General features: G+C 41.3%; 1 protein-coding gene across 2 annotated transcripts; it reads right to left on the minus strand.

Annotated features, from left to right (window-relative positions):
• Positions 1-9,736: 9,736 nt before the first annotated feature.
• Positions 9,737-11,900, minus strand: LOC134165496 (claudin-8-like). 2 transcript variants are annotated; one of them, XM_062622338.1, is made up of 2 exons: positions 10,854-11,900; positions 9,737-10,612 (listed from the first exon to the last, which is right to left on the minus strand). In XM_062622338.1, exon 2 carries the CDS (start codon positions 10,608-10,610, stop codon positions 10,014-10,016), a length of 597 nt encoding a protein of 198 aa, XP_062478322.1. In that variant the 5' UTR covers positions 10,611-10,612; positions 10,854-11,900; the 3' UTR covers positions 9,737-10,013. The 2 variants fall into 2 exon arrangements, with proteins under 2 accessions (XP_062478322.1, XP_062478321.1); XM_062622337.1 differs by having other exon boundaries at positions 9,739-11,895.
• Between the last annotated feature and the right edge of the window lie 12,663 nt (positions 11,901-24,563).

Below are 24,563 nucleotides of genomic sequence, written 5' to 3' on the forward strand. Positions count from 1 at the left end.
ATGCGTACATGGTGGGCATACCAGATAAAATGGTTTTGGTGTCAGGTAAGGAGAAATAAAAGGAAAACTCCATTTACACCTGACTAGACTTTAGAAGGCCCCTCATTCTGTGTATCATCCATATATTATGCTATTAGGATGCTTACCTGCCTCAAGGCAAGAATGCCAATTCTTATGCAAACATGTCCACCCCAAAATTTGCCTTCAAAGAGGAAAATAGGCAACTGAGGAAGCACATACCCTTTACACCTAATCTCTCCATGCATCTCTGTTCACATTTACATTTTCTCCTCCCTTAAAATCGAGATCTTCATTTGAATGTTCTGGTAATATCTTTTGGTCCCTCCCTAGTTTTTAAAATGCTAGTGCTGCCCTTTAAAGAGGAGGAAGTAGAGCAACTCCAGTCCACATGATTAACAGAACCTGCCAATGATCCCCAATGATTAATTAATTATAGGTGTCAATAATGCAAACATTTAATTGACTCCCAGAAAGCATATATCGTTCCTCTTTGTATATCTTCTATGTACACTGAATTTTAGAGTGCTCATGCATACACATGCACCTATACATACACAAATAGACTTTAATCTGGTTGCATTCTTCTTGTAATCTACAGTTGCATAAATGCATAACTATAGTGTACACATTTCGTTATGAGCTTTCATCAAGAATAGGCAGGTTCGTTATGCTACAGGATAATGAGCTAAATGTAAGGTTCAGTAACATTTTTTGAACAGGCAAATATGCAGATTTATCAAAAACACACTTTAAATTAGTGATCACTTATAGCTACAGTAGAGTCTCTTTGCTTCCCAAAGCTGCAGATATCCAGTAAGGTTGAAAGCTGCCTAAGCACCTGCAGATTCTGGCAATGCGTAGTCCAGCAGGCTGTGGATCTGCAGTCACTCTGCATCCTGTCTCCTTGGGCAGAGGTGCTGCCATAAGACCTAGATCATCCTCTACATGTAAAATTAATTTTAAGCTTACAACAAATATGGCTGCGATAGTCTGTAGATCATTTGTTTTGGAAACACATGTGAATAGCACCGGTTCCACCCTGCCTGGGGCCTCCACCATTCCGTTCATTACATGCTGGGTTAACCTCTTCAACTATTTGCAAGGGCTGGTCAATGAAATTATAGTCAAGTTAATGGTTCCAATACTTTCTATCATATTTTGATTGACTACTGTATTTTGTACCTACTGGTGAATTGAAAAGTTACTTTGATTCTATTTTAGTTCAGGAGAAAATAAACCAAAGTCAAAAAAGGCCTCTTTATTTGTGCTAATTTTAATATTGCTGCCTGCACATACGTTAAAAGATGAAGGCACATCTGCCCCCTCTCTTCAAGCATGGCACATTTCAGAGTGAGAGGAACATCTGCTCAGTGTAACTTAGACATGGACTACCCCCAGACACATAACAGGCATTGTACTTGGGCATTGACCTCTAACTCTAGCTTTGAGGCAATTCATGACTGACAGCTGAATTGAAAAGAGCTAATATTTGTTTTCCATCATCTTCCTCACCATGCCTGAAATTCACAGCCTGACAAAACTGTCAAACTCTTAATGATATTCCATGTCTGATGAAGCCTGTCTCCTGAACACCGAGAATGAACTCGAGTTCGGTCTAATAAAACCCTATAGTAATAGAATATTAAATACTCCTTTGAGTATTTAATCCATCTAAACTGCTTCAGGCTTTTACAAGGTATTTGTCACCTCAACACTTGCGTACAAGGAAAAGCCATCCCGATAGAAATAGAACCTGCCAGAAAGTATGCTATCTTACTTTGCTGTTTAATGACAGGACCTCAAAGGATATTTGTGAGAGTGCATTTGACTGCACAGTTCACATTAAGCTGTTGGAAATAAAACAGTGGCAAATTCCCAAGGTAGTATTGATTGCTTTCATAAGGGTTAGCAGCACAGTATACAGTTAGGCTGCTACTGGATGAAGCACAGAGGAATTTCTTTATTTACATGATTTACTGTGATGGAATAGAAGAGGAGAAGAGGGTATACTGTGCCACTGATGGCCTAAAGATAGATGAGAGGCAAGTTTTTTAGAAAGAGGTAATAGCTTTTATTAAACTACCTGATACTGTTAGAAACAAGCTCTTAGGCTCAGAATCCCAAGAAAGATTCTTTTGGAGCACAGCATAATAATGCACCCTTGGGCTAGCTTCCAGTAACCAAGCAGTGCAGGTAGATGAACAGGCAAGTTACAAACTTTGAAGAACAGGGTCTTTTCACATCTTTCTCAGTCAAAATTTGGACTCTTCCCTGTCTAGTCCTGTCCCAGTCACTTTTTTGTCCTCTCCCAAACCCCACATCCTGAATGTAACTAACTAGCTATACTTAATTTTCTCCTGCAAAACAAACTGTAGCAACAAGAGCTCCACCACCATTAGACTTAACCTTGCACACCCAAGACACCGCAAAACCTGTCATCGAGGCACATGGCAGGGTCACCCTTTAACCCTACCCTCTCCTGTTTCTCTATCAACCCAAATCCATAGTCCTTCTGGACCTCTGTGATTCTGGCCAGAATGTTCCATTGCTCCTCTTGCTCTGCGACTGGGGTTCAGTTCTTCCCTGCGACACCCTTACTGACTTTCCCTGGCTGCCAAGCTGGGGGACCCCTAGGAAGTATCAGAATGGCCCCTGCCCACTGGGTCTGCATAGCTGGCAGAATTCATCACCCAGTTTATCTCAGTTCCCCTTCAAACAGAGGGAGAGGAGAGGATGAAGAGGAAAGGGGTAGTCCCGCCCAGCCAACCAACTGCTCCCTGCACCCACACAGAAGAACCTCTTCATGGAAGTCATAAATCACTTTGGATTTGTGCTGGCACAGAGACTAGAGTAGGAGTATTCCACAGAAAACAATTTCTGTCACTTGCTCTCAGAACACGCTCTCTAGCCCAGTGAAATCACAGCAGCTCCAAGGATGCACCACTGTCACTGTAATTTGCATGCCGATGCATCTTCCTGGGACTGATGTGTCTCTGCACAGTGACAGCCTACAGCCTACAAGGATGATTCACCATTGTGGACATGTTGTTTTCCCCAGGGACAACCCAACGCTCTTCCTAATTGCAGCACACTATGTAGCCAGTCTATATAGTAACTTCTTTCTCCATTACCAAGCAGTAACTGCTTTCATTCCAGATCTGAAATGTGTAGTTTACCACTGAGTACAATACTTCAGAAGAAGAAGGAGTATCTAAGAGCTATTTGTACCAACCATGTGTTGGGAGTTAAGGAGTTCGGAGTTAAGGGGTTGGAATTAAGGAAGGAAAAGGAAAGAGCTAGAAAACCGTCTGATATGTGCAGACTGACTTAAAAACAAGTATAAAATGGACAGAGGGAAGGCTTCAGCAAATCTGATGCTTTCATGTTGGATTCATAGAATGGTTAAGGTTGGAAAGGACCTTAAGGTCTTGTAGTTCCAATCACCCTGTCATGGGCAGGGACACCTCACACTAGACCAGGTTGCTCAAGGCTCTGTCCAACCTGGCCTTGAACACTTCCAGGGATGGAGCATTCACAACTTCCTTGGGCAACCTGTTCCAGTGCCTCACCACTCGCACAGTGAAGAACTTATTATTATATCTAACCTAAATCTCCCTTGTTTAAGTTTGAACCCATTATCCCTTGTCCTTTTGCTACAGTCCCTGATGAAGATCCTGATCTGTGTAATATGTTCATTATGCCATTTGTTCATTATGCCAAATTCTAACAGGAACCAGCCTTGGATTAACTGCAACATTGACAATCTCAAGCATTACAGTCTGGGCCTGGCTATTTTTGTGCCAAAAGAAACCTCTGTGGAGGATTATAAGTTTAATGTCAAAATAACTTATTACATTCAGTTCAGGGAGTTCATTTTTCCTGCTGGGGCAACTACAAAATAAGTGTATGATCACAGTGATTCAAGTGTAGTTAAAAACTTCTCCCTCTCCAGCATCCCTATAGGCCCCCTTCAGGTACTGGAAGGCTGCTATGAGGTCTCAACGCAGCCTTCTCTTCTCTAGGCTTAACAGCCCCAATTTTCTCAGCCTGTCTTTATATGGGAGGTGCTAAAGTCCCCTTACCATCCTCATGGCCCTCCTCTGGACTTGTTCCAGCAGCTCCATGTCCTTCTTATGATGGGGACACCAGAAATGTACGTAGTATTCCAGTTTACTACAATGGAACAGGGCTCACATTGTGAGGCAGAAAATCGTATATGAAGGATCATTAAAATAAGAGGGTATGTATCTCTGGAGAAGGCCATTGCCAGTGAGGTGAAAGTGCCTGAAGCACTGAGGGGGAGCAACTCCCTCAGTGAATAAATAATAAATATATAAAATAATAAAAAATAATGTGATCAGAATACTGGTCACAGTGTTCCTTATTAATTAGTGTGAACAATTTAGGGCTGTGAGTGTGTATGAGGTTTAAAAGTTCCTTAGGAAGTGTCTGGAGTGTGAGTCCATAAAGAAGGAAAAGAAAGACTTGTAGGAATGAGGTTGTTACTCAACTAGATAAACAACTCAACAAAGAAGGTATTTAGTAGAAGGACAAAAAAGGTAACCAACCAGCAAAACATACCTAAGAGATCCAAAAATGTAAGGCGAAAATAAGACTCCATGAAAGTCAATCTGAATTAGGCTTTTCAAAAAATAGAATTAAAAAGGTTCTACAGGCATACAAATAATACAGAACGTCAAGGGAAGAGGCAAGGTAGGTTGCGAGTATGAGTCTAAAAAAGGTAGTTAGCCCTCCTCTCCTTTAAAATTAAGTAACAAGACTATAGAAGAAGGAGGATATGAGAGAATTACAATACTGTATCCAAGGCAGGTAAAAAACCTCCCGAGTCTTGATGAGAACAACCTGAAGAAAGAGAGTAATTTCCACTGAAGGAAATTCAGCATGAGCAATTACAAATCTGGTAGCAAAGACTCTTAGGGTATGTGTCAAATCCATGTGTCTGGAGAACAGCGAAACGAAGGGAATGAGTGGAGAGGTGGAAAATCCTGTGCACAACTAGAAACACATTAGTCAGAATCTAATAGTATGAGATGATTTTAAATCCATTGCGAAGGAAATAAAAGAATGTTAAATTAAAAGCAGCACAGACTTAGCAAGAATAGATTCAGTTTTTGTTTGGTAACATTTCTAGAAAATAAAAGTTGAGAAAATCTAATCCAGTTGTACCTTATTAAAGCATCTAACACAGCAGCAGAAAATTAACAGAGACACTGAAGGGATGGAGAAGAGTAAAAATAATGTAATATGGATGCAGAATCCATGAGTGAGTAAAATCAAAAAGATGTACTGGACAGACAACTCTTATATTCCTATTTCCAACCACTGATTTCTGCTGCTGTTGGAACAAAGGGTTTCTCTAGGGTATCATCTTATTACCTTCAGGGATCTAGCAATAAAGGAGGAACAGCAGCAAGGAAATTTGCATTAGACACCCATCTGGTCAATGTACTGTCAATGGTTAAGTCCCACAGAACAGGAAAGCTGGCCGTCTTGAGGCCTAGAATAATAGCAGTGCAATGCATTTAACATATTCAAGGAATGTATTTGCTTTGTTTTGTGAATCATTGACCCCATGCTATGATAACCTGCAATAAGTATATCCAGTGTGCTCTGCAGTGGTAAGGTTTCCTCTGGGATTCTTTGGTTTTGGGCATCAAACTTAAAGAAAGAAGTAGAGCAACCAAAAACAGAGAAGGTAAACAAGTATGGGGAGAAATTTAATGAGCATCCAGTAAGAAAAGAATTAGAGATGATTAAGCTAAGCAAGACAGGTTCAAGAGGTCAGATGGTAACAGTCCTGTAATATGGGAAAATGCTGCCTGATTTAAAGGAAAGCAGTAGTTTGTTTTCTATGCCTGCTGCTTCTGGGACAAGAAATAATAGCCTGCGGTGGGGATATTTAGTTTAAGCTTCTCAAAAACCTTTTTTAATGAAAATTATAATTAAGTACCAGGATGGATTGCAAAGGACACTGCAGAGTAGCCACCTCTGAAAGTTTTTATTTCATAAATGTCTCTCAGGAATAATTCTGGTGTATTTATTCATTGAGAAGAGCAATGGAGTAGTTAATAGATATCGCCTTTTCCAGAGCGAATTCTGCTCATACTGTCTTCTCCTATTTTCTTTTTTGGCCCTATATTAACCACCTCCTGCCAGTGAAAGGACCTGAGGGTGCTGATGGGATTCTTGAGAGTACCCAGGTAAACTAGTTGACATCAGCCTTCTAATTTCTCAAGCAACACATATTTAGAACTGCCAATGACCTACATCCCTTAGGTGTCAGTTCCTTGTTGAGACTTTGCAGAGAGTATTATGGCTACCAGCTCCACGGGCAGTTGATGAATGAGGGGGACAGCACAGTTGGCAAGAGCTCAACTTGCTTTGCTCATTAGGGGTTGATGTGCAGTAGAGTCTCAGTCAAAGTGCAAGGGCTAGAAGCATCCAAAACCAGGTGATGGTGGAGGGGCTCAGTTCAGAGGCTCAACCCTGCTCTGAAAGACAACACTGGGGTAGTGGACATGCCTCCATCAGTACTGACCAGGACCTTCACAGGGCTAGAGTTACTCAGTGCTGTCCTTCTTCCATCTCAGCAGGAAAACAGAGCTGTGCATCATGCCACATGCTCAGAAAGCCCTCTGTATCTGCTGTGTTGGGTCAGAGTGTGACCCTTGGCGAAGGGCTTAAAGCCTGATATTTCGTTAAGCACAAAGATACCCTGATTACAGCAGGCTGGAAGTGGGGACAGTACCTCCAAACACAGCTGTCCACTGACCCTGATCTCCTGCTGCTCTGTAGCCACCTGCCTGTGACAGTGGCAACAGCAGATCTCTATACATCCCCAGGCTGACACAGAAAGGCTGTTCTTACAATGTGAGTCATGAGCCTTCCTGGCTGTGAGGCCCAAGATATGGCCTCTCCCAGTCTCTCCCTGATCCATTTTCTATTACTCTTTACTAGTCATGTTTGAGAGCTGAACAGAAAGCAAGAAGCCTACAGATAAACTCTCACATATAGGCACATGTATATTCAAAGGAGAGTACAACATCTATTCAGGACTGCGCCTTAAGGAGAGATAAATCCATTATATGCAACTGACCTTACTGGATTTGCAGATGTGTGATAACCTCGTGTGTCAGATGAATCATTCTCATATAAAATTGTAAAATGAGAGCTCACACACACTCATTCTCTGTTATGGCCCTGCCTTGCCTGTACAAAACAGCTCCTGAAACTGCAGCTCTGCTGTCACGTATGAATTTACCACCTCACTGTCTAGCCCTGATGAGACCACTGCCTTGTAATGCAGGTGGCAGATCTACCCTCGAGACCTCCATTGCAGCTGCAGCAGCAGTGGGAGAATTTCAGAAGAGGCTCGTTATAAATGAAAGCCCAGTTGCTCAATCACGGACTGGTGATTGAAATCTTGAAACTTCACTCATCTGAGTTAAATGAGAATTACCCTTCTCTGACCTGCAAGTCGTACTTTCATTTACACAGCAGAGAAGGCACCAGATGGACCTGGAAAGGTTCCCCATCCATTTTTGGGGCACTTGTATGCATTGCAGAAATGCATACAAGTGCCTAAAATACAGGGCAAAGGGGAACAACCTGGACAACCTTGGTTTCATTTATGGAGGCAATACTACTTATTTCTTAAATAATTTCTCTTGTCTGTAAGAATGAAAATTACAGGATACAATATTAGAAATTTTATTGCTTCAGGCAGTTGGTTTGTGCTTGGATATATGCCCTTAGATGGGACCCTTTGCTCAGACTACTCGGGGCTTATTTAATACACAAAGCTGAGGGAGGCCAGCTCTGTTTGAAATGGCTTTCATTTTGGTTGTTTTGAAGATACCGTGTATGGGCAAGATACAATTTAAAGGAAATAGTTGGGTGTGTATAGCAGGTACTTAAGGGGAATATGTATATATTATAATAATGTCAACTGTCTGCAGTATATATAGGATCTCTAACAGAGATTTTAAAAGACTCCAGGGTCCCGCTCACAGTCCATTACACTTGTGCTCCTGTTAGTTCTGTGGATAGTTTTGGAAGTCTTCTTATAGGCTTCTTGTATCTTCTTTCGTTTGCACAACTAGACGAGTCTGTGCTTTACCAGGAACAGATAATACTATCCGATGCAGCAGTAGTGATCGATGTACAGAGGGCTTTTACAGAGATGTCATGCTTATCACACTTTTCACTGAGGCAAGTCTCAGACCTGCAGATGAATACTGTATGAATCACTCTATGTTTTGACAGCAGAGATAACTACAGTGCACCAGAACGTACACATGTACTTTCCTAAGTAAGATCTTGTACTTACCTTCTAGAAGGATGAACTATGCAGGCGACTTTATTATAGACATCATTATAAATCTGGGTGTTCTAGCTATGAGTTCTGAGTAGGATATTCACATAGTGCCTCTAACAACAGGTTTTGTCCTCAACTCTCTTCCCCCCAAAAAAGAGGCTGGGCTGGGATATAAACATTAATGAAAGAATACAAAGTAAATACAGCCATACACTGCTGTATTACAGAAACGTCATGCACATAGACATATGTAGAAATAATCTGCTTTAAAAAAAGGAGGAAAAATAAAATTGCATAATTAAGCACATCTTACTATATCTTACAATCACTGTGAATAGAGATCTAGAGCAGATTTTGATTTCTCCTAGCTTGGTCGCTTCTTATGAAGATTTTACTTCCAAACTTTCAAGTATATGATAATCCAAGGTATTTACCAGAGAACTACAGAACACAAAATGAACTTTCTGTAAAAGACCTAAAACGATCAATCAACCTCTAGAACCAGAATGTTGTCCTCCATTAAACGCCAAAAATTAAATTGTCTTCTCATTTCATTCAAAGGCAAAAGTCCATTGAATGGGTTTGAAGTTACACCTTATTTATTGGTTACAAAATTCTATTAAAATATTACTATTATTGATTAGTTGGGGTAATTTATTAAATGAACTTGTATATAACTATTTATTTTCCAGTAGGCTTGATTTCTTTTCATTGTGGCTTATCAGGGGTGCATGATGTTGCTATTAAAAATATCGTTTAGCTTATTTTGATGTGAACTGTGAGAAAAAGTTATGACTGTTTATGTTCATTATGCCTGTAAACTATGCTTGTGTGAGAGGATCTCAGTAAAACTATTGGCCTGATTGTACAAAAGACCCTTATTTAAAAAATATATACCGGAGTCCTGCAGCAAGAAACCAACAAAGTGTTTGTAATATGTACAATACTGCAAAAATGTTGTAAGCCGCAATGACTTTGCAAGGGAATACTGCTGCTACTAAAAAGAAGGATGTGAATGAGTTTGACCTATATGAATTACAAAAGAAATATTAACTTCTACCAAGAAGATGATGTTTAGGATGAACATGAAGCTATGTTTATTCCCTGAAATAAGGGGTATTTTTCATATGTTTCAGCTTACCTTCTTCTGCAGAATAAATTCTTCATGCAACCTTCCATTAAACCTCCCGTAAATCAATTCCTTAGTGAATGCTGTTCTTTAAAAACATTATTATCTTGTCCTTATTCACTGTTATCCCCTCTTTCCCAAGCAGGTAAAAAAAGTATAAATAAAAACCAACAGCTGTTTAACCCCGCTTCTTTTGCAATAGGCCAGAATTTCACACCACAGTAGAACTTTAAGCCTTTTATTACTGCTTTACAACACGTAATATGCAACACAAAGCAAAGCCACAAAACACAAAAGCTATTTCAAGTTATTACTAAAATAATACTAAACATTCACCTTTCCATGTATTAAAATTGTCCCTGCTGCAGCATTAGTCACAGCAGAGCCCATTGGCGGTAATGCAGCTCCAAACAGCAGCAGTTATAAAGCAAAAGGCAAAGGCAGCTTTCTAGCTGCCCTTTTGTGCAGAAGCTGAAATCCATTCAGACAGATTGAATACTTCAAAAAAGGAAAGGCAGGAAGCATCTAGACATACTGACTTTTGGAGTATGAGCTTTCCATCTTCCTGTGCAAATGCTGGCTCTGAGTGGGATACTGGTTTGGTGTGGAGTACCTGTAGCTTCTCGTTTTCACACAACAGCAGCAGAAGCAACAGAATATGGCTCCAGCAGCAATGAGGCAGAAGGCAACTGCCCAGCCCAGGTAGAGGGCCTCTCCAAGCTCCCTTTTCTGTGCAACGTTGACCACAGGGTTGTAGAAGTCACTGATGATGGCATTGGCAACCCAGCAGACTGCAATGAGCTCAACAACACCTGAGAGGATGAAGAGGAACCCAGCCACCAGACTAATATAGCCCTTGGCTTGCCAGCTGCTCTGTGCGCACCGCATGCACTTCATCCCAGTAATGGCAACCATGAAAGCGAGGAACGAGAGCACCGACCCAGCACACATCAGTCCCCTGGATGCCTGCAGGTCCGGAGAGAGGGCCAGCACGGAGTCGTAGACCTTGCACTGCATCCTGATGTTGGCTTGCCTGATACAGTGCATCCACAGACCTTCCCAAATGGTCTCGAACACGATGATGTTGTTCTCAATGAAGGCAGACACCCTCCACTGAGGCATGCCTGTGACAGCAAATGTCCCAATCACGCCAATGCCACCAACAAGCAGCCCAGCAATCTTCAAAGCGCCACTGCCCATGTTGCCTTTGCAAGGTGAGACACACTTCAGCAGGTTTCCCAAGCCAGGCACACACTGCTGGCAAAAAAATCAGCACCTTTTTCCCAAAGTTGTTGTCCCTTGTGCAAAGAAAGTTTCAGAGTCAATCTGCACAACTTTAAATCGGCTTAAATCTGCACACATTACCTGGGACTTGGCTGCGCCTTCATCTCCTTTATAATTCCCCTGCCACCACTGACTCAAAGAAGCAAACTGAGCAATCAAGTGGAACAACTTTCAAAGCAAGAGAAAGGACAGGGTGTGTGTAAACCAGCAAGAGCCACTTAGGACAAATATACCTTCTGAGGAAAATGCTTTGCATTGAAGCCATTTACTTAAAAAAATTAAAACAAAAAAAAAAAAAAAAAGAGAAAGCCCTACCCGTAACTCTAGCCATGAACTACAGGTTTGCCTGTGCTAAGGAAGTGGACTGGTCCCAGGAGGGAGACTTAGGTAAGTAGTGGTGCAGTAACTGAGGCTTTTGCACTTAACAGGCAAGAATATTCTCCCTCAGCCCAAAGGCAAATTGCCAAAAAGAAAGCAGAGCCCCACTGTCTGCCACAGGGCCTCTGCTCCCAAAAGTACTTTTGTTCTGAAGCTTGAAGGAGAGTGCTTCAGTGATAGGATCAAGGAACAAAGCAAATCAAAAGGATAAAGTAACTCTGAACCTGAAACAGTTCTGCAGAGTATAATGAAAGCTCTGAAAGACCATTTAAAAGGTAGAAAGGAACAATAAGAGACCTCAATCCTGCTAATACCTGTATGCATATATAGCTTTATACGTTTCTGTTGCTTTACAAAGTGTTATGGGAACAGGTAAGCTTCTGGAGATATCCATATGCTTAAATGCTTGCATAATGAGGTCTACAGAACAGTGATGTAAGCTATGTAGCAAATTGTTTTCCTCTGCAAAAGTGAACCCAGCAATTACCCTGTAATGGAATTCTAGTTCAATGGAAAACACTGGCTGTCCAAGTAAAGACCTGTTAGAGCTATCCATGTACAAACAAACAGTTTAGAAGTGTTTTAGGACATCATATTCATAAAAAAAAATAATTTAAAAACCCAAACAAACAAACAAAAAAACCTGAAACCCACCACGTAATAATTATGGGGAGCAGGTGAACTGCTCATTCTAGGTATGACCAGCAGACAATCCTGGAAAGTGTCAGGTGAAGAAATATGATAAAGTCAGAGCAACAGAAACCACAGTCAAAGGCCGCAGAAAAAAAAAAACAGTCATGTAACAATGGATTCTTTTTTACAAATTCATATAGCTACAAATGTGTGCGTGGAATATTCAGCCTGATCTCTGCATATGCCTTAACATGGAAAATAAAAACTTATGCACAAACTAGCATTTTTCGTTACAAAGTAGTACGCCATATGTTAAGAACTAATTTGTTATACTGTAAAAGATCAATTTCAGTTATAATTACATAGATATTGAAATACTGGTCTCCTGCTAGTTATTTGAACTTTCTTGTCTCTACTTCTTTTCTTGCCATTTATATATCTTCAAAACCAAAAAGCAAATGCAAAAAAATAGAGCAGTGAAGTGCTAAATATGCCAGCTTTTTTGGCATATCAAAGATAGGGAAAAGATAAAAGTCCCACTTACATGTAATATTTTATGCTCTCTAAGTGTGTTTCTGTGTGTGTGTGCATAAACATTGGTTAGGAGGCAAGTCAGAAGTACTCTACAAATCTTTCCATATTCATTTTGGTTTTCATATCCACCTGCTTTTCCAGCCTCTGCAGCATGCTAAAATGGCGAATGCAGGTAACCTCTTCTGTTTCTTGTCCCTTGAGCCCTGATTTGTGGTCAGGCAACTTTCCATTATACCCTTTTGGATGTGTTTATACCTCTGAAACCAAACATGCATGCCTTTCCTAATCCAAAGGTACTGAAAGCCTTGACCTAAAAAGTGCATTAGTGTGATGGCAGCTCCAAAAGCATTTTAAGAAATGAGAAGCCTAGCAGGAGTCTGGTATTTTGGATGCTCAGTTGCATCTGATCCCACTGTAACTACGACGGCTGCTCTGTGTTTCTCCTGCCACACATTTGTATTTGCAGTTTTGGCTGGTTCTTGCCATCAGTCAGCCTTCCTTGGCAGTTTGAGCCTCTTTTGCCATGTTTGTGAGCCAGGCAGGGGAGGGGCCCTACAGTCTCCAGAGTTAGGGATCCCAACTGCTACGTGAGCTGAAGGCCAGTCTTATTTCTGACTGCCTCTGGGCTTCATGCTCTGCAGTCCCATGCCCTGGCACCCTGCTGTGCTCCTTGCCTCTGCTGGCCATGCCCTCCTCCCAAAGGTGAAGTGCACTGCAGGGGCAAGCGTGCTGAGGGTAATAGCCCTTCTTCTGCGACCTCTGTGGAGGGTGTCTGGACAGCAATAGAGGATGACTTGACTCTGAATGCATTCCCAATGCATTAATTTGGAGAAGCCAGGCTTACTCTTACTGTATTGACTAAGAACTGTATAGACTGCTACAGTATGACAGAGTCTGGATCTGTATAGCTGGAATCACAATTTGCTGTTTTGCATGCTGCAAACTAATCCATCATGCAGACCTGTAAATGATGGGGGTCAGGGTACAGGACTTGGGAAAAATTTCTTGGATAACTAGATTCATAGAATCACAGAATAATTCAAGTTAGAAGGAGCCTCTGGATGTCACCATTTTTTGAAGCTGTGCCCTTCAAACTCACAAGGCTATGGACTCAATCAAGGTCCGTTTCAGTCATCAAAAATGTCCCAAAGATTTCTTGGAGGACGAGGGTAGTTAAATCCTGTTCCCCCTAGGGTGAGACAAAGAGGATTTTGAGTAGCAGCTATAAATACACAGTATTTCTCTGCTCAAATGGATTTGTCATATTAAATACAATGTAACTAACGTTGCATGGTTTTGCAGTCCCGTGGTTGCCACTCAAACAGCAAAGGAAAAGCTACCAGCCTATAGCAGAACAAATAAACAAGCATTTTAATAACAGATCAGTAAGTAAACACAAATGTGATACAAGCATACAAGCAGCAGGACTGATTTTTCTTAGAGTCTACTGAAGTTCTAATTTACAGGACATGGAAAATAATTAGCTGAGCAAATATAATTTACCCACGTTATTGATTAATTTACAAAACCATTAAAGCTCCCATATAAATTCATGGTAAGACCGTGTCTGTGTCAAGGATTAGGTATTTGAACATTCTTAGAAGGATTACATTTTAGTGCCTTATCTTGGTTAAAACCATTTTCAGGAGGAAATGTGAGGAAATCTTATTTGGCATTATGGATTGCATCTGCTTGTTTACAATTAAAACACAGGAAGGGGGCAAGTCAAGAATCTCATTATTTATTCTTCTCTGTATTCAGACATGCATTTCATTACAAGGAAATATCAGAAATACCTGGGACTAATCATATTTCACTGTTGGTCACAGGATCCTATTATTTTGTTAGAAAACAAAAATACATATATATAATTTAACCATATACGTTATTTACTCTTTCCTTTCGTATTGCGTGCAGTTCTGGTGTCCTCAACATAAAAAGGACATGGAACTGTTGGAACAAGTCCAGAGAAGGGCCACGAGGATGATCAGGGGACTGGAGCACCTCCTGTATGAAGACAGGCTGAGGAAGTTGGGGCTGTTCAGCCTGGAGAAGAGAAGGCTGCGTGGAGACCTCATAGCAGCCTTCCAGTATCTGAAGGGGGCCTATAGGGATGCTGGGGAGGGACTCTTCATTAGGGACTGTAGTGACAGGACAAGGGGTAATGGGTTAAAACTTAAACTGAGGAAGTTTAGATTGGGTATAAGAAGGAAATTCTTTCCTGTTAGGGTGGTGAGGCACTGGAATGGGTTGCCCAGGGAGGCTGTGAATGCTCCATCCCTGGCAGTGTTCAAGACCAGGTTGGACGAGGCCTTGGGTGAGGTGGTTTAGTGAGAGATGTCCCTGCCCATGGCATGGGGGTTGGAACTAGATGATCTTAAGGTCCTTTCCAACCCTAACTATTCTATGATTCTATGATTCTTTCCCTTTCCCCTTCTCCTTTTCTCTTTCACTTTCACGCTATGGTAAGAAATTAATTTCCTTAAAGTCATTGCCAAGCTTTTCTCTATGACACGTGTATTTTCCTGCTCAGTGTTCCCAGCTCCTTCCTTGTTTCCTCTGCAGAGCAGGTGAGTAAGCTACAGGCACACATTGTTCTATATTCTTGGTGAGTAATGTGGACCTTAAGCAAGTATAGCATCACCTCGGCAGAAAATACATAACATTTCAGGACTGGGTTTGGTTGGTCTGTGAGCCTCAAACAAGACATTTGACTCTTCAGTAGCACCTTTCTCCAATGAATGCCTTTGTGAGAGAGCAAGAAGGGATTTCTCACGCTTCTTACATGGCTTTCTTTCTGAATGCTGCTTTCAGTTTCAGGAGGAGGTGAAGAGATAACTCTGTGATTAGTCCAGCTGCCACTTAACACCATTTCTCACAGCTTCCCTGGGAACCCACTGCTCCCCAGCAGAGCAGCACAGCCCCCAGGTCCCTGTCATGACTCATTTTCGGCCACTAAAGGTGTTTTGTAATAAAATACAACAGGAAAATGCGGTTTAAGCATTATGTCCTTCCTCTTCCTTAGCATATAGCATTTTTAAATTCCAGAGCTGTGAAGTGCCAAGAGTAATCACTGATGCTGAAGGGGAGGTGGAGAGACAGGGAAGAAGTTGTTGCTCAACACCTCCAAAGCTCTCACCCTGCATCAGTAGCTCATTGAAAAGAATCCTGATTATTGATGCTCTTATGCGAAAACAGAGTGCTGATGTCAGACAAGTTGTTCAGCATTTTCTTTCTTGGAAGGTTATTATTACTGTGTCAGTGGATGTATGCTGCTCTATGGCTAGCCCCAGGTATACTGTAACCTGGCACTTATTTTTTCTCCAAGAACTTTTACCTAATGCAGCAGAACATGAAAAGCCAGTTCAACATATCTAATGAAAGCGGAGTCACATACATTCATAACCAGCTTTACTGAAGAGCCACTTCTTTTCAGTTGAGGTAGCTTTTACTCCTGTACCTTCTCTCTAGAACACTTACCACTAACAAGAAAGCATTGTCTAGATGGCAAAATGGACACCGAAAGAAGTGAAATAATTAATAATCCTTGGCTAGTAATGTAACAGCATTGCAGAAAATCTCTCTGCCTAGTATCCCAAATAGCTCTACACATTCACTTCTCTTCCTCCCTGTGCTTTAAATCTCACATAAAACTCATGACAACGTGATGATGTTCCCCTTGGATTAACATGCAGTGTGGAAATTTCAATTTCCCTGCTTTTAAGCTCTGTTTGTTTTGTGAAGTGTTAATGCAGAAAATTTGCCTGACTTGGAACAGGGATGCACAGCTCAAAAACTGGATTTCTGAAGTTACACAGTGGCTAAAGAGCATCAGAGGCCACAACTTCCCATGCTGTCTTCTTCTGTACACCCTTACAGACAGCTGAAACTTCCTGAAAAGCTGGGTACAAACAACTGGCCTCTTACATTGCTGAATCTTCATCAGAATTAATAACACACAATTCTATGCTGAAGGAAGGGATGTAAAGCTATCCACCTGGTGGCTCGAAAAACAGACTAGGTGAAGTTCACAGGCAGATGTCAGGGAATAATTCTGCACCATGACAAATTCACCCTGTGGCAGCTATAAGACATTTCTGGCCACAGGCTAGCATTTGGTTTGTGGGTTCTCCCTGGGAGCTAGAAAGAGTCGAACTAGGAACCTGTCTTCTGACTTCAGAAACCTACCTTATGATCACTGAAACTCATTTCCCCTCTGCTGTGACATGACTAGGAACACAAAGTATTTTGTATAAAGTCTCTTTTTCCTTCATGCAGGAAGAAACATGATCAGTAACATGAAGGCCTGAGATGAATATATTTCCTCATTGTTTTAAAAATGTCTGTGACGTATATGAAAGACAATTTAAATCCCAGTTTACCCCATGCAGGTGGTTGCCTCCGTAACATTCTGCAGCATCTCCTGCAGTTAGCCTACAACCTACAGATGCCAGACCTTCTTTAAATGTTGCCTAAGCTGACTTGATTAAAAGTTTTACACCTCTGGACAAAACCGATCATTTGTGGCATTTCTGCTCCAACCCAATTGAAGCATTACCATATTACACTTAATTTTCTTTTCTGAAATGGCTCCAGGCTTTTCTTTTTAGCATTCCTAACATTCTTGCTGTGAAGGGCTGCCCATCCTGATTCACAAGACTTTGTGGGTGTGACATGATAGTCCATTAAAGATAAAAACAACTGGCCAGTGCTTGTCTTCTTTTATACCCCAGATGCCTCAGTGACCGCAGCAGGATTTCCCAGCTGGAAGTGAGAGAAAAACCTGCTTGCCTAGAATCTATATTAAGAATTTAGCAGAGAAAATGATCAGAGGAGATAAAGACTATTTCCAATTCAATTAGTAATGTTTAGTCTTTTGGTGTAATAAGATCATGTGGTGATAATGTGTATATTGTAGAAGCAGTCAGGCATTTTTGAGGCATAACAGTAAACTTGCAGTCATTCATAGTAACCCAAGGCAAAGGAAAGAAAAGGGGACAAGCAAACCCACAAATTCAGAATACATGCTGTGTGAAGTCAGAATACTGAAGGGAGACTTGCTTCTGTAGCACAGCAGTTAATCTGTAACCCACAGAATGGGCACATACATGCTTTAGAGGTAACACTGCAGTGTAAGGACCTTACACAAATACAAACAGCACGTATTTCTTGATTCTGGTTTTCTGTCTTCCTGATAGGCTTCCCCACTCTTTTTTCTTGATTTGCCTTTTTTTATTCTCCTTAGAAAGAGTCCAGGCTTGTACCCCAAAAGATTTCCTAACACACTTGCCTCTGCAGCAGCTTACTTGGCTTTAGCACTGATGGATTTCTGTGAATGAGCAAAATAGCATCTTCTAAAACAGATCAGCACAACCTGGCACAATTTCTGGAAAAAGAAGAGACAAATCAGTAACACAACAAGTATCGTCAAGCAAGCCAAAAGAAGCTCTAGAGTTTTGTTCTTTGCATGGCAATTGCTGTAACGCGATACACATTTTGTGCTATAAGTCAGCAGCTGGCATGTTTTCAGAGTGCTCCCACAAATCTTTCTAAGCACACCCTGGCACTGCTGACATGGCTGCTCCTCGCAACAGCTATGCTTTGGCCTCATGTGCAGCAGCAGCAGCAGCAACTTGTATTCAAACCTACCTCTTCCTATGCGTTAAGCCCACACAGATGCCAGGCAGTGCTCTAGTATTAATGAGCCCTTCCCTTCCCTATTCAGTCTCCACAGCGTGTTTTTGACTGTAGGAGAGATGACACAAATATGCAAGCTGTTTTACAAAGAAAGCCCCTTGAGCCTGAAATCAAATTGCAGAGCACGGAGTCTGCTGCTATGAAGGGTGTGCTAGTTGCAGTCTTTCACTAGCCACATCTTATAAATCTCCTTGAACTCTGGGGTGAGAGAGATGGCGGAGGCAACTGCTGCTTGTAAACTTCTTTTACTCACTGCCTACACTGGCCAGGGTTCCATGTTCCAGAGACAGGAAGGAAGGAGCTGCTGTTTCCACACACAGGAGCTCATCACCTGCAAAAATAAAAGGGCAGCAGCTATTGACTTTCTTTTATGTGGACAGAATGTGGTCAGGAAATAGTCCATCTCAGGAATCCAGGTTTAGGTACTTCTATAAGAACACAGCTGGGGTTGAGTGCTGGCTGAGGGGAATAAATTTAGACTCATACTCCTTATATGTGATTCAACCCCCTCAAAGGCACTTTCATGCTTCAAAGGGGACAAAACTTTCTCCTTGTAAATGTTGCAATTGTCAGTGGTGCTCTAGAAAAAGGCATCTAAAACAAGTATATATAACTAGGAAGCCTTAAAAAAAACTGAAGGAAGGATTAAAATATCATATAAAGGGGGATTTCAAGGTTTTCTCCTTTACTTTTTTTGCCAACCTGATTAGGAATCCATCTCTCCTAGTTAGATTCTGGGTTAAAATGTTCTCCTTTATTTCAAATTCTCCTTGTTTGTTGCTTTCCACTGCTGCTTCCATTGGTAACATGGGCCAAGGGTAGACAATATTCTCACAGAGCAGGTTTTTCCATGGTGGACCCCTCCCAAATCCTGTAGGAGATCCATTCATGAAGTAACAGAAACACCAGCACACTTACAATGCCAAAACTTTTCAAGATCAAGGCAAAGTGTTCCAGCTGCAATGTTAGTCAGAGATCAATATGCTATTAAAGTAGTTCGGGCGCTGTACAAGAAATCTTTACAAATTCACCATGGAACACCCATATGACTAAATGAAACAAGCTCTAGATGAAATAGATTAATGGAGGCAAGAAAAAGGAAGAACTTTCTTTACATTTCAATACTATTCATAGTATTTAATCAAACATACAGGAAATTTTCCGAAAGGCGTTTTAACCAAATTGATCACCATATTCAAAACAAAGTTGTTTGTTCAGCAAAAGGCATAAGAGGAAAAAAGAATAATAAAAAAATATGTAGTTTGGGGTGAGCAGAACAGCTGAAAACTAAGAGAAGAGAAGGAAAAGAAGGAATCTGGGGAGGCTGAAGTGTGCTGGGTTGTTGGCTTTTTCACTTGAACCACAATGAGAAATCATTGGCTTTCAGGGAGTTCTCCTTTCGGGGATTGCTTACAAGCCCTGACTCCTTGGGAGATGCAGCTCCTTGGATTTCCATTCTTACCCCAAACCCTTTTCTCTTTCTAAGAAAACTGCAGGTACATACCCAAACTTCACTTTACTTGTGCTTCAATATACAGATGTTGCCTTCATATCCCACGTATGTATACTGACTGCTCGATATTGAGAGCTTCACATCTCACCCATTCCCTGATCAGGTGGCTCTGTCTCCAGATTTGGAATATCTATCTCCTCTATTGTGATTGCTGCAGCCAGCGTCTTCAGATAATGCAAGGTTGTATGTTGGATCATTTAAAGAAGTCAACCTTGAGGACAGGCAAGTCTTCACTTTTATTTAAGACAGAATAGCATCTTCTTACAGTCCCAAAGATAGCTGATTGAAAAGCATTCTCACAGCAGCGATTTAAGTTAACTTTTTGCCTGTGCCCTACAAGAGCCTAGAAGAGCTCACACAGTCACTTACAGCAGTTCCTGGTGTCCTGTTGCAGTCTGAGCTTCGCATACCAAGAAAGAAGGGGTCTGATCGAGCCTGTAAGGACAGAGCTGAGACTCTTCTACAAAGGAAGGGACAGAGTGAAAAGGCAAAGCCGTGAGAAAATCCCTTCACAGTGAGGCTGCCTACTCCTGCTGCCTCCAGGAACAGGCAAGGAGCCCAGTAGCACTGCTGGAGTCACCACAGAAGATTTGTCCATTCCCACCACCCCACTGATGGCCATCTGCCAGAATCTGTCCTCCAGACAAAAGTCTCCAGTGCTCTTTCCCTGCAACACCAGGCTGCAAAACAGTGTGGGCAGTACCCGCAGGCTCCCCCACTGATGTCCTTAACCCACAGGCAGGAGCTGCCCTGTGCTAGTGTGTGTGGCATGCACGTGTGCTCCAGGGCAACCAGCTCTGGCTATGGCAATGAACTGCTTTGCCAGCATAAATAATTAACCTGGTAAAAAAAAATCCACTGGGAGCTCAGTTAGCACATTCAGATACTGTGTCTTTGGGAAGATAAGCTTAAAATGGGAGCAAATACTTCAAAGGCCCACCTACACCCACTGAACTACACTTTGGATTTATGCCTGATAGGTAAAACAAGATTTTTGCATCAGGTTTTTTGAATTTATTCTAGTTGATGGGATGAAAGCCTCTAATAGCTACACCCATTGGTACTATATATACGCAACCAATTCGATCAAAATTAATCTTGTATTAGAGCTATTGCTAGGCTCTTGGAAGATGTTATACTGCAGCTGTAAAAATTGCTATTTGCTCTTAAATTGGACCATCAGATTAGTGTTTTATAAGTAACAATTCCTATGCCTTGCAATGTTACATCCCAAATCCTGTGGCAATTTACTATCAAATAACAATAGGATTACTTCTTTCTGGCAACTATGACTAGCAAGTTCCATTCAAATTATTTCTAAAAAGTACTACCCCTAAAATTACTTTTCTGAGCACTTTAAAAAAAAAGAAATATGTCCCTTTTGACCAAAAACCTTAGGCAAAATCAATAGTCTCGGCTTCTATCCAGAAATTAAAGATGAAATATTTAATGGCTAAAAAACAGCTTAAAAAGCAGCCTGGTCCCAGTGGCTCTAATGGCAAATTCTCATCTCTTTTGGTTTTGTATTTCTACAATAAATTTATGAAACCTGTGTTGTTAAACCAGAATTTGCCCCCTATAGGAAAAGAGCATACATTTTTAACTTTTTCTTGTGAAAAACAATCTAGGTCAGAATTCTTTGCAATGGCACCTTCTGTAGCACTGTACTTATTAAGTGACAGGCATAATGTGTAGCTATAAGGAGTCTAAACAAACAAATGTGATATAGGTGGATGAAGAGGAATTGGAAATATGGGGAAGAATTCAGTGTGACAAAACCCACACTTCTTTAGTTCTAATACCTTCTCCTCTCTGCAGCGTCCCAAATAATCCTTATCAAAATATTTTATTCTCAAACTATGTTGTCTCTTATCTTTTTATGCCATATTTTTGTATTTGGTCTTAATCTTCTTCTATTTAGCTTGTACCAGCCTCTGGCTTTTTCACGTTTAAGGATTTTCTTTCTGCAAAAATTTCCCATTAGGAATAGGAAAATACTGAAGTATTTCTGTGGTTAAAGAAGCACACAGGAGCTAATTTTATATGTGAGATGGGAGGGAAGATATGGATGTTTTTGCATGAATTCATTTTCCTAAAAATTAAAGACAAGTCATATAATTTTTTCTTATAATGATATTTTCCATAGGATGAAGGCAAGCTGGGGGCAGTGAAGTGAAGTTACACTGATTTACAATAATGCAACACATCAGATTCCAGCCTGCTGTCTCAGGAGCGTGCTTCTAACTCCCATAAACAGCTCTGGAGCTCTTTGGAGGAAACAGTTACTCTATAATTTCACCACCAACTAGAAAGTCAACATCAGCTCTAGTGTTGCTAAATTATTCCCCCTCACAAAAGCAGCTGTAAATGAACACTATCATTACAGATCTCAAACACACCTTTTTTTAATCTTTTGTTACAAATTCTCATTTAATATTGCAGATGAATATTTATTCGTATTACCCTGAAACACCATAGAATGTGCACTCAGTCACAAATTCTTCATCAGACAATCAAGATTTCATATTTTCTGTTGCCACATGAACTTCTTCTGGTAGAAGAGCTCTGTATTTCAGAGCAGGGAGTGGGATAAATAAATATAAGAATAAAAAAACCTTTTCTTTAGCAATTATATATTTGCTCTGACTGTGTCATGCTATACAAAAAAAGGTGGATTCGGAGTATGGCTCCGCTGCCACAAAGATGCAATTGTAGAGCATGTAGGGAAAGCCAGGCTATGTTCACCCTGGCTGAACATTTAACACAGAAAATCAAACCCAGACTTTAGTTTGGGGTGTGTAGGCTCAGCAGGGACCTCAGATTCAGTTTGGGAGCTCATACTGAAGCCCAAGCCACTGGCAGGCCATTACTGCCATTACTTTTGTTAGATAAGTAAGAAAACAGAATGTGTCCTAGTGCTTTAATCACATTTATATTTCAGATGGCAATTATTGTACAGAATCATCTGCAAAAGCTGTTCAAAATATTTACAGTGAGTGATGAGTTTTCAGGCTTGTGTTTCCAGGAACTTGGCCTTAGGTTTACTGATTTCATAGTTACAGAGACCTCCTCCCACTTAGCCACCCTCACACCACACTGCCTAGGTTTTCTAAATCCAGATAGCAAATGAAGACACTGAGGTCAGGCATAGCTGAGAGAGAGAAAATAAATCTGCTCTAATGGATGCAGCCTGATATTTATTATTTTTCCTCTTGTCAAACACCCAAACAAACCCACACAGGATGTTTGCTTCCAACCAATGCAGACTGCAGTGTTTAATAAGCTGAAAGCTCCACAGATTGAGCCCTGCTGAGTTTGCACTGCTGCAGTTAAAACCCAAGTTTTAAAGGAGACAGAAATGGCCATAGGATATCTGATTATGTCCTGGATCAAAGTGAAATGGTGAACACCTGAGTTTAGGTGATAATATCACCAGATGTTCTTAAGCGCTATGAAAACTGCTGTTGCTGTTCTAGGGTCTCTTTGAACTGCTGAAGTGTTGCACTCCTGGAGAGAAGCACAAATGTACAGCTAACGTAGGCGTAAGCATTGAACACACTCGAGACAGTGTGTTATATCTTAAGACTTCTACGGTTTCTTCTTAAAACATATGTCTCTCGGCAAACTCAGTTAACAGTTACCTTGGTTTTCCTTTTTGTATGAAAAATCATAGAATCATAGAATAGTTAGGGTTGGAAAGGACCTTAAGATCATCTAGTTCCAACCCCCCTGCCGTGGGCAGGGACACCTCACACTAAACCATCTCACCCAAGGCTTCGTCCAACCTGGCCTTGAACACTGCCAGGGATGGAGCATTCACAGCCTCCCTGGGCAACCCATTCCAGTGCCTCACCACCCTAACAGGAAAGAATTTCTTCCTTACATCCAATCTAAACTTCCCCAGTTTAAGTTTTAACCCTTTACCCCTTGTCCTGTCACTACAGTCCCTAACGAAGAGTCCCTCTCCAGCATCCCTACAGGCCCCCTTCAGATACTGGAAGGCTGCTATGAGGTCTCCATGCAGCCTTCTCTTTTCCAGGCTGAACAGCCCCAGTGAATATAAAAGTTACAGAAATAGTGACACTGCATGAATAGCCTGTCTTAATAAACCAATCTTAATCTTGTCAAATGTGTTTTGTAGGACTTAATATCTCTTTAAATTTAATAACACGGTTATTTGTATTGATCTGTTCTTAAAACGTAGTCACATGCCAGTTCAGGGCAGGAGGGCAACCCCAGTCCCTCATGAATACAGTGAAATCTTGCACAACGACCTAGTAGGGAAACGACAAAATGAGTCAACCCCATGTCATTGCTCTTCCTGAAGCCAGCCCTTGGTGGTAAACCTACCTCTAGGAATCCTTCTCTTTGCTCACTGATGACCTTGCTCTCTACTCCCTACAAAATGGCCTCACATTTCTTTGTGTTGCTCTCTGCAGTCCTGGGTGCATTGTTGCCCTGTTGCTCCCAAATGCACATTGGGCTGAAGCCATGAGTGTAAAGGCTGTTGCTTTAGGAAAGCTTTCTGTAAGCCATCCTTTCCAAGAAGACTCACAAAGTCTGTCTCAGAAGAGGCATGCTGCTTTGTTTATTTGTTTTGACTTCTCCTGGCTTGGTTCCTCCGAGAACTGGTTTATAGGCTCTTAGCTCTTGGGAATCCAGCTGTCTCCTGATTACAACGTTGGCTGTCCTCCTAATTTTCTGACGTACTGTTTATCCTCTCTCTGCTGCTTTGGACAGCATTACCCACTCCCTAGTTTGTTTTGCATAGAGGTTCAGTACACAGAAAGAGATATTCCCATCTGGGCAATGAAAGAGCTGCACTGGGAACTTCTGCCCCCAGCACCTAAATGTCACAGCTTACGGCTGTTGTACTTGCTATATGCATTTTAACAATCATTTATTATACTTTGTATTTCAAATAGCCTTGACTTGAGAAAAGCTTTTAAGCCCAGCCAAGGGTTGGAAAGGGTCACTCACAAAGCGCTGAATACTGAGGAGTCCCTAGATTTCAGCCCTGGGGTATAACAGGACTG

This window comes from Pezoporus occidentalis, unplaced genomic scaffold (genome assembly GCF_034315485.1).
Source record: "Pezoporus occidentalis ecotype Australia unplaced genomic scaffold, CSIRO_AGI_Poc_V1 ctg24, whole genome shotgun sequence".
Classification (NCBI taxonomy): domain Eukaryota; kingdom Metazoa; phylum Chordata; class Aves; order Psittaciformes; family Psittacidae; genus Pezoporus; species Pezoporus occidentalis.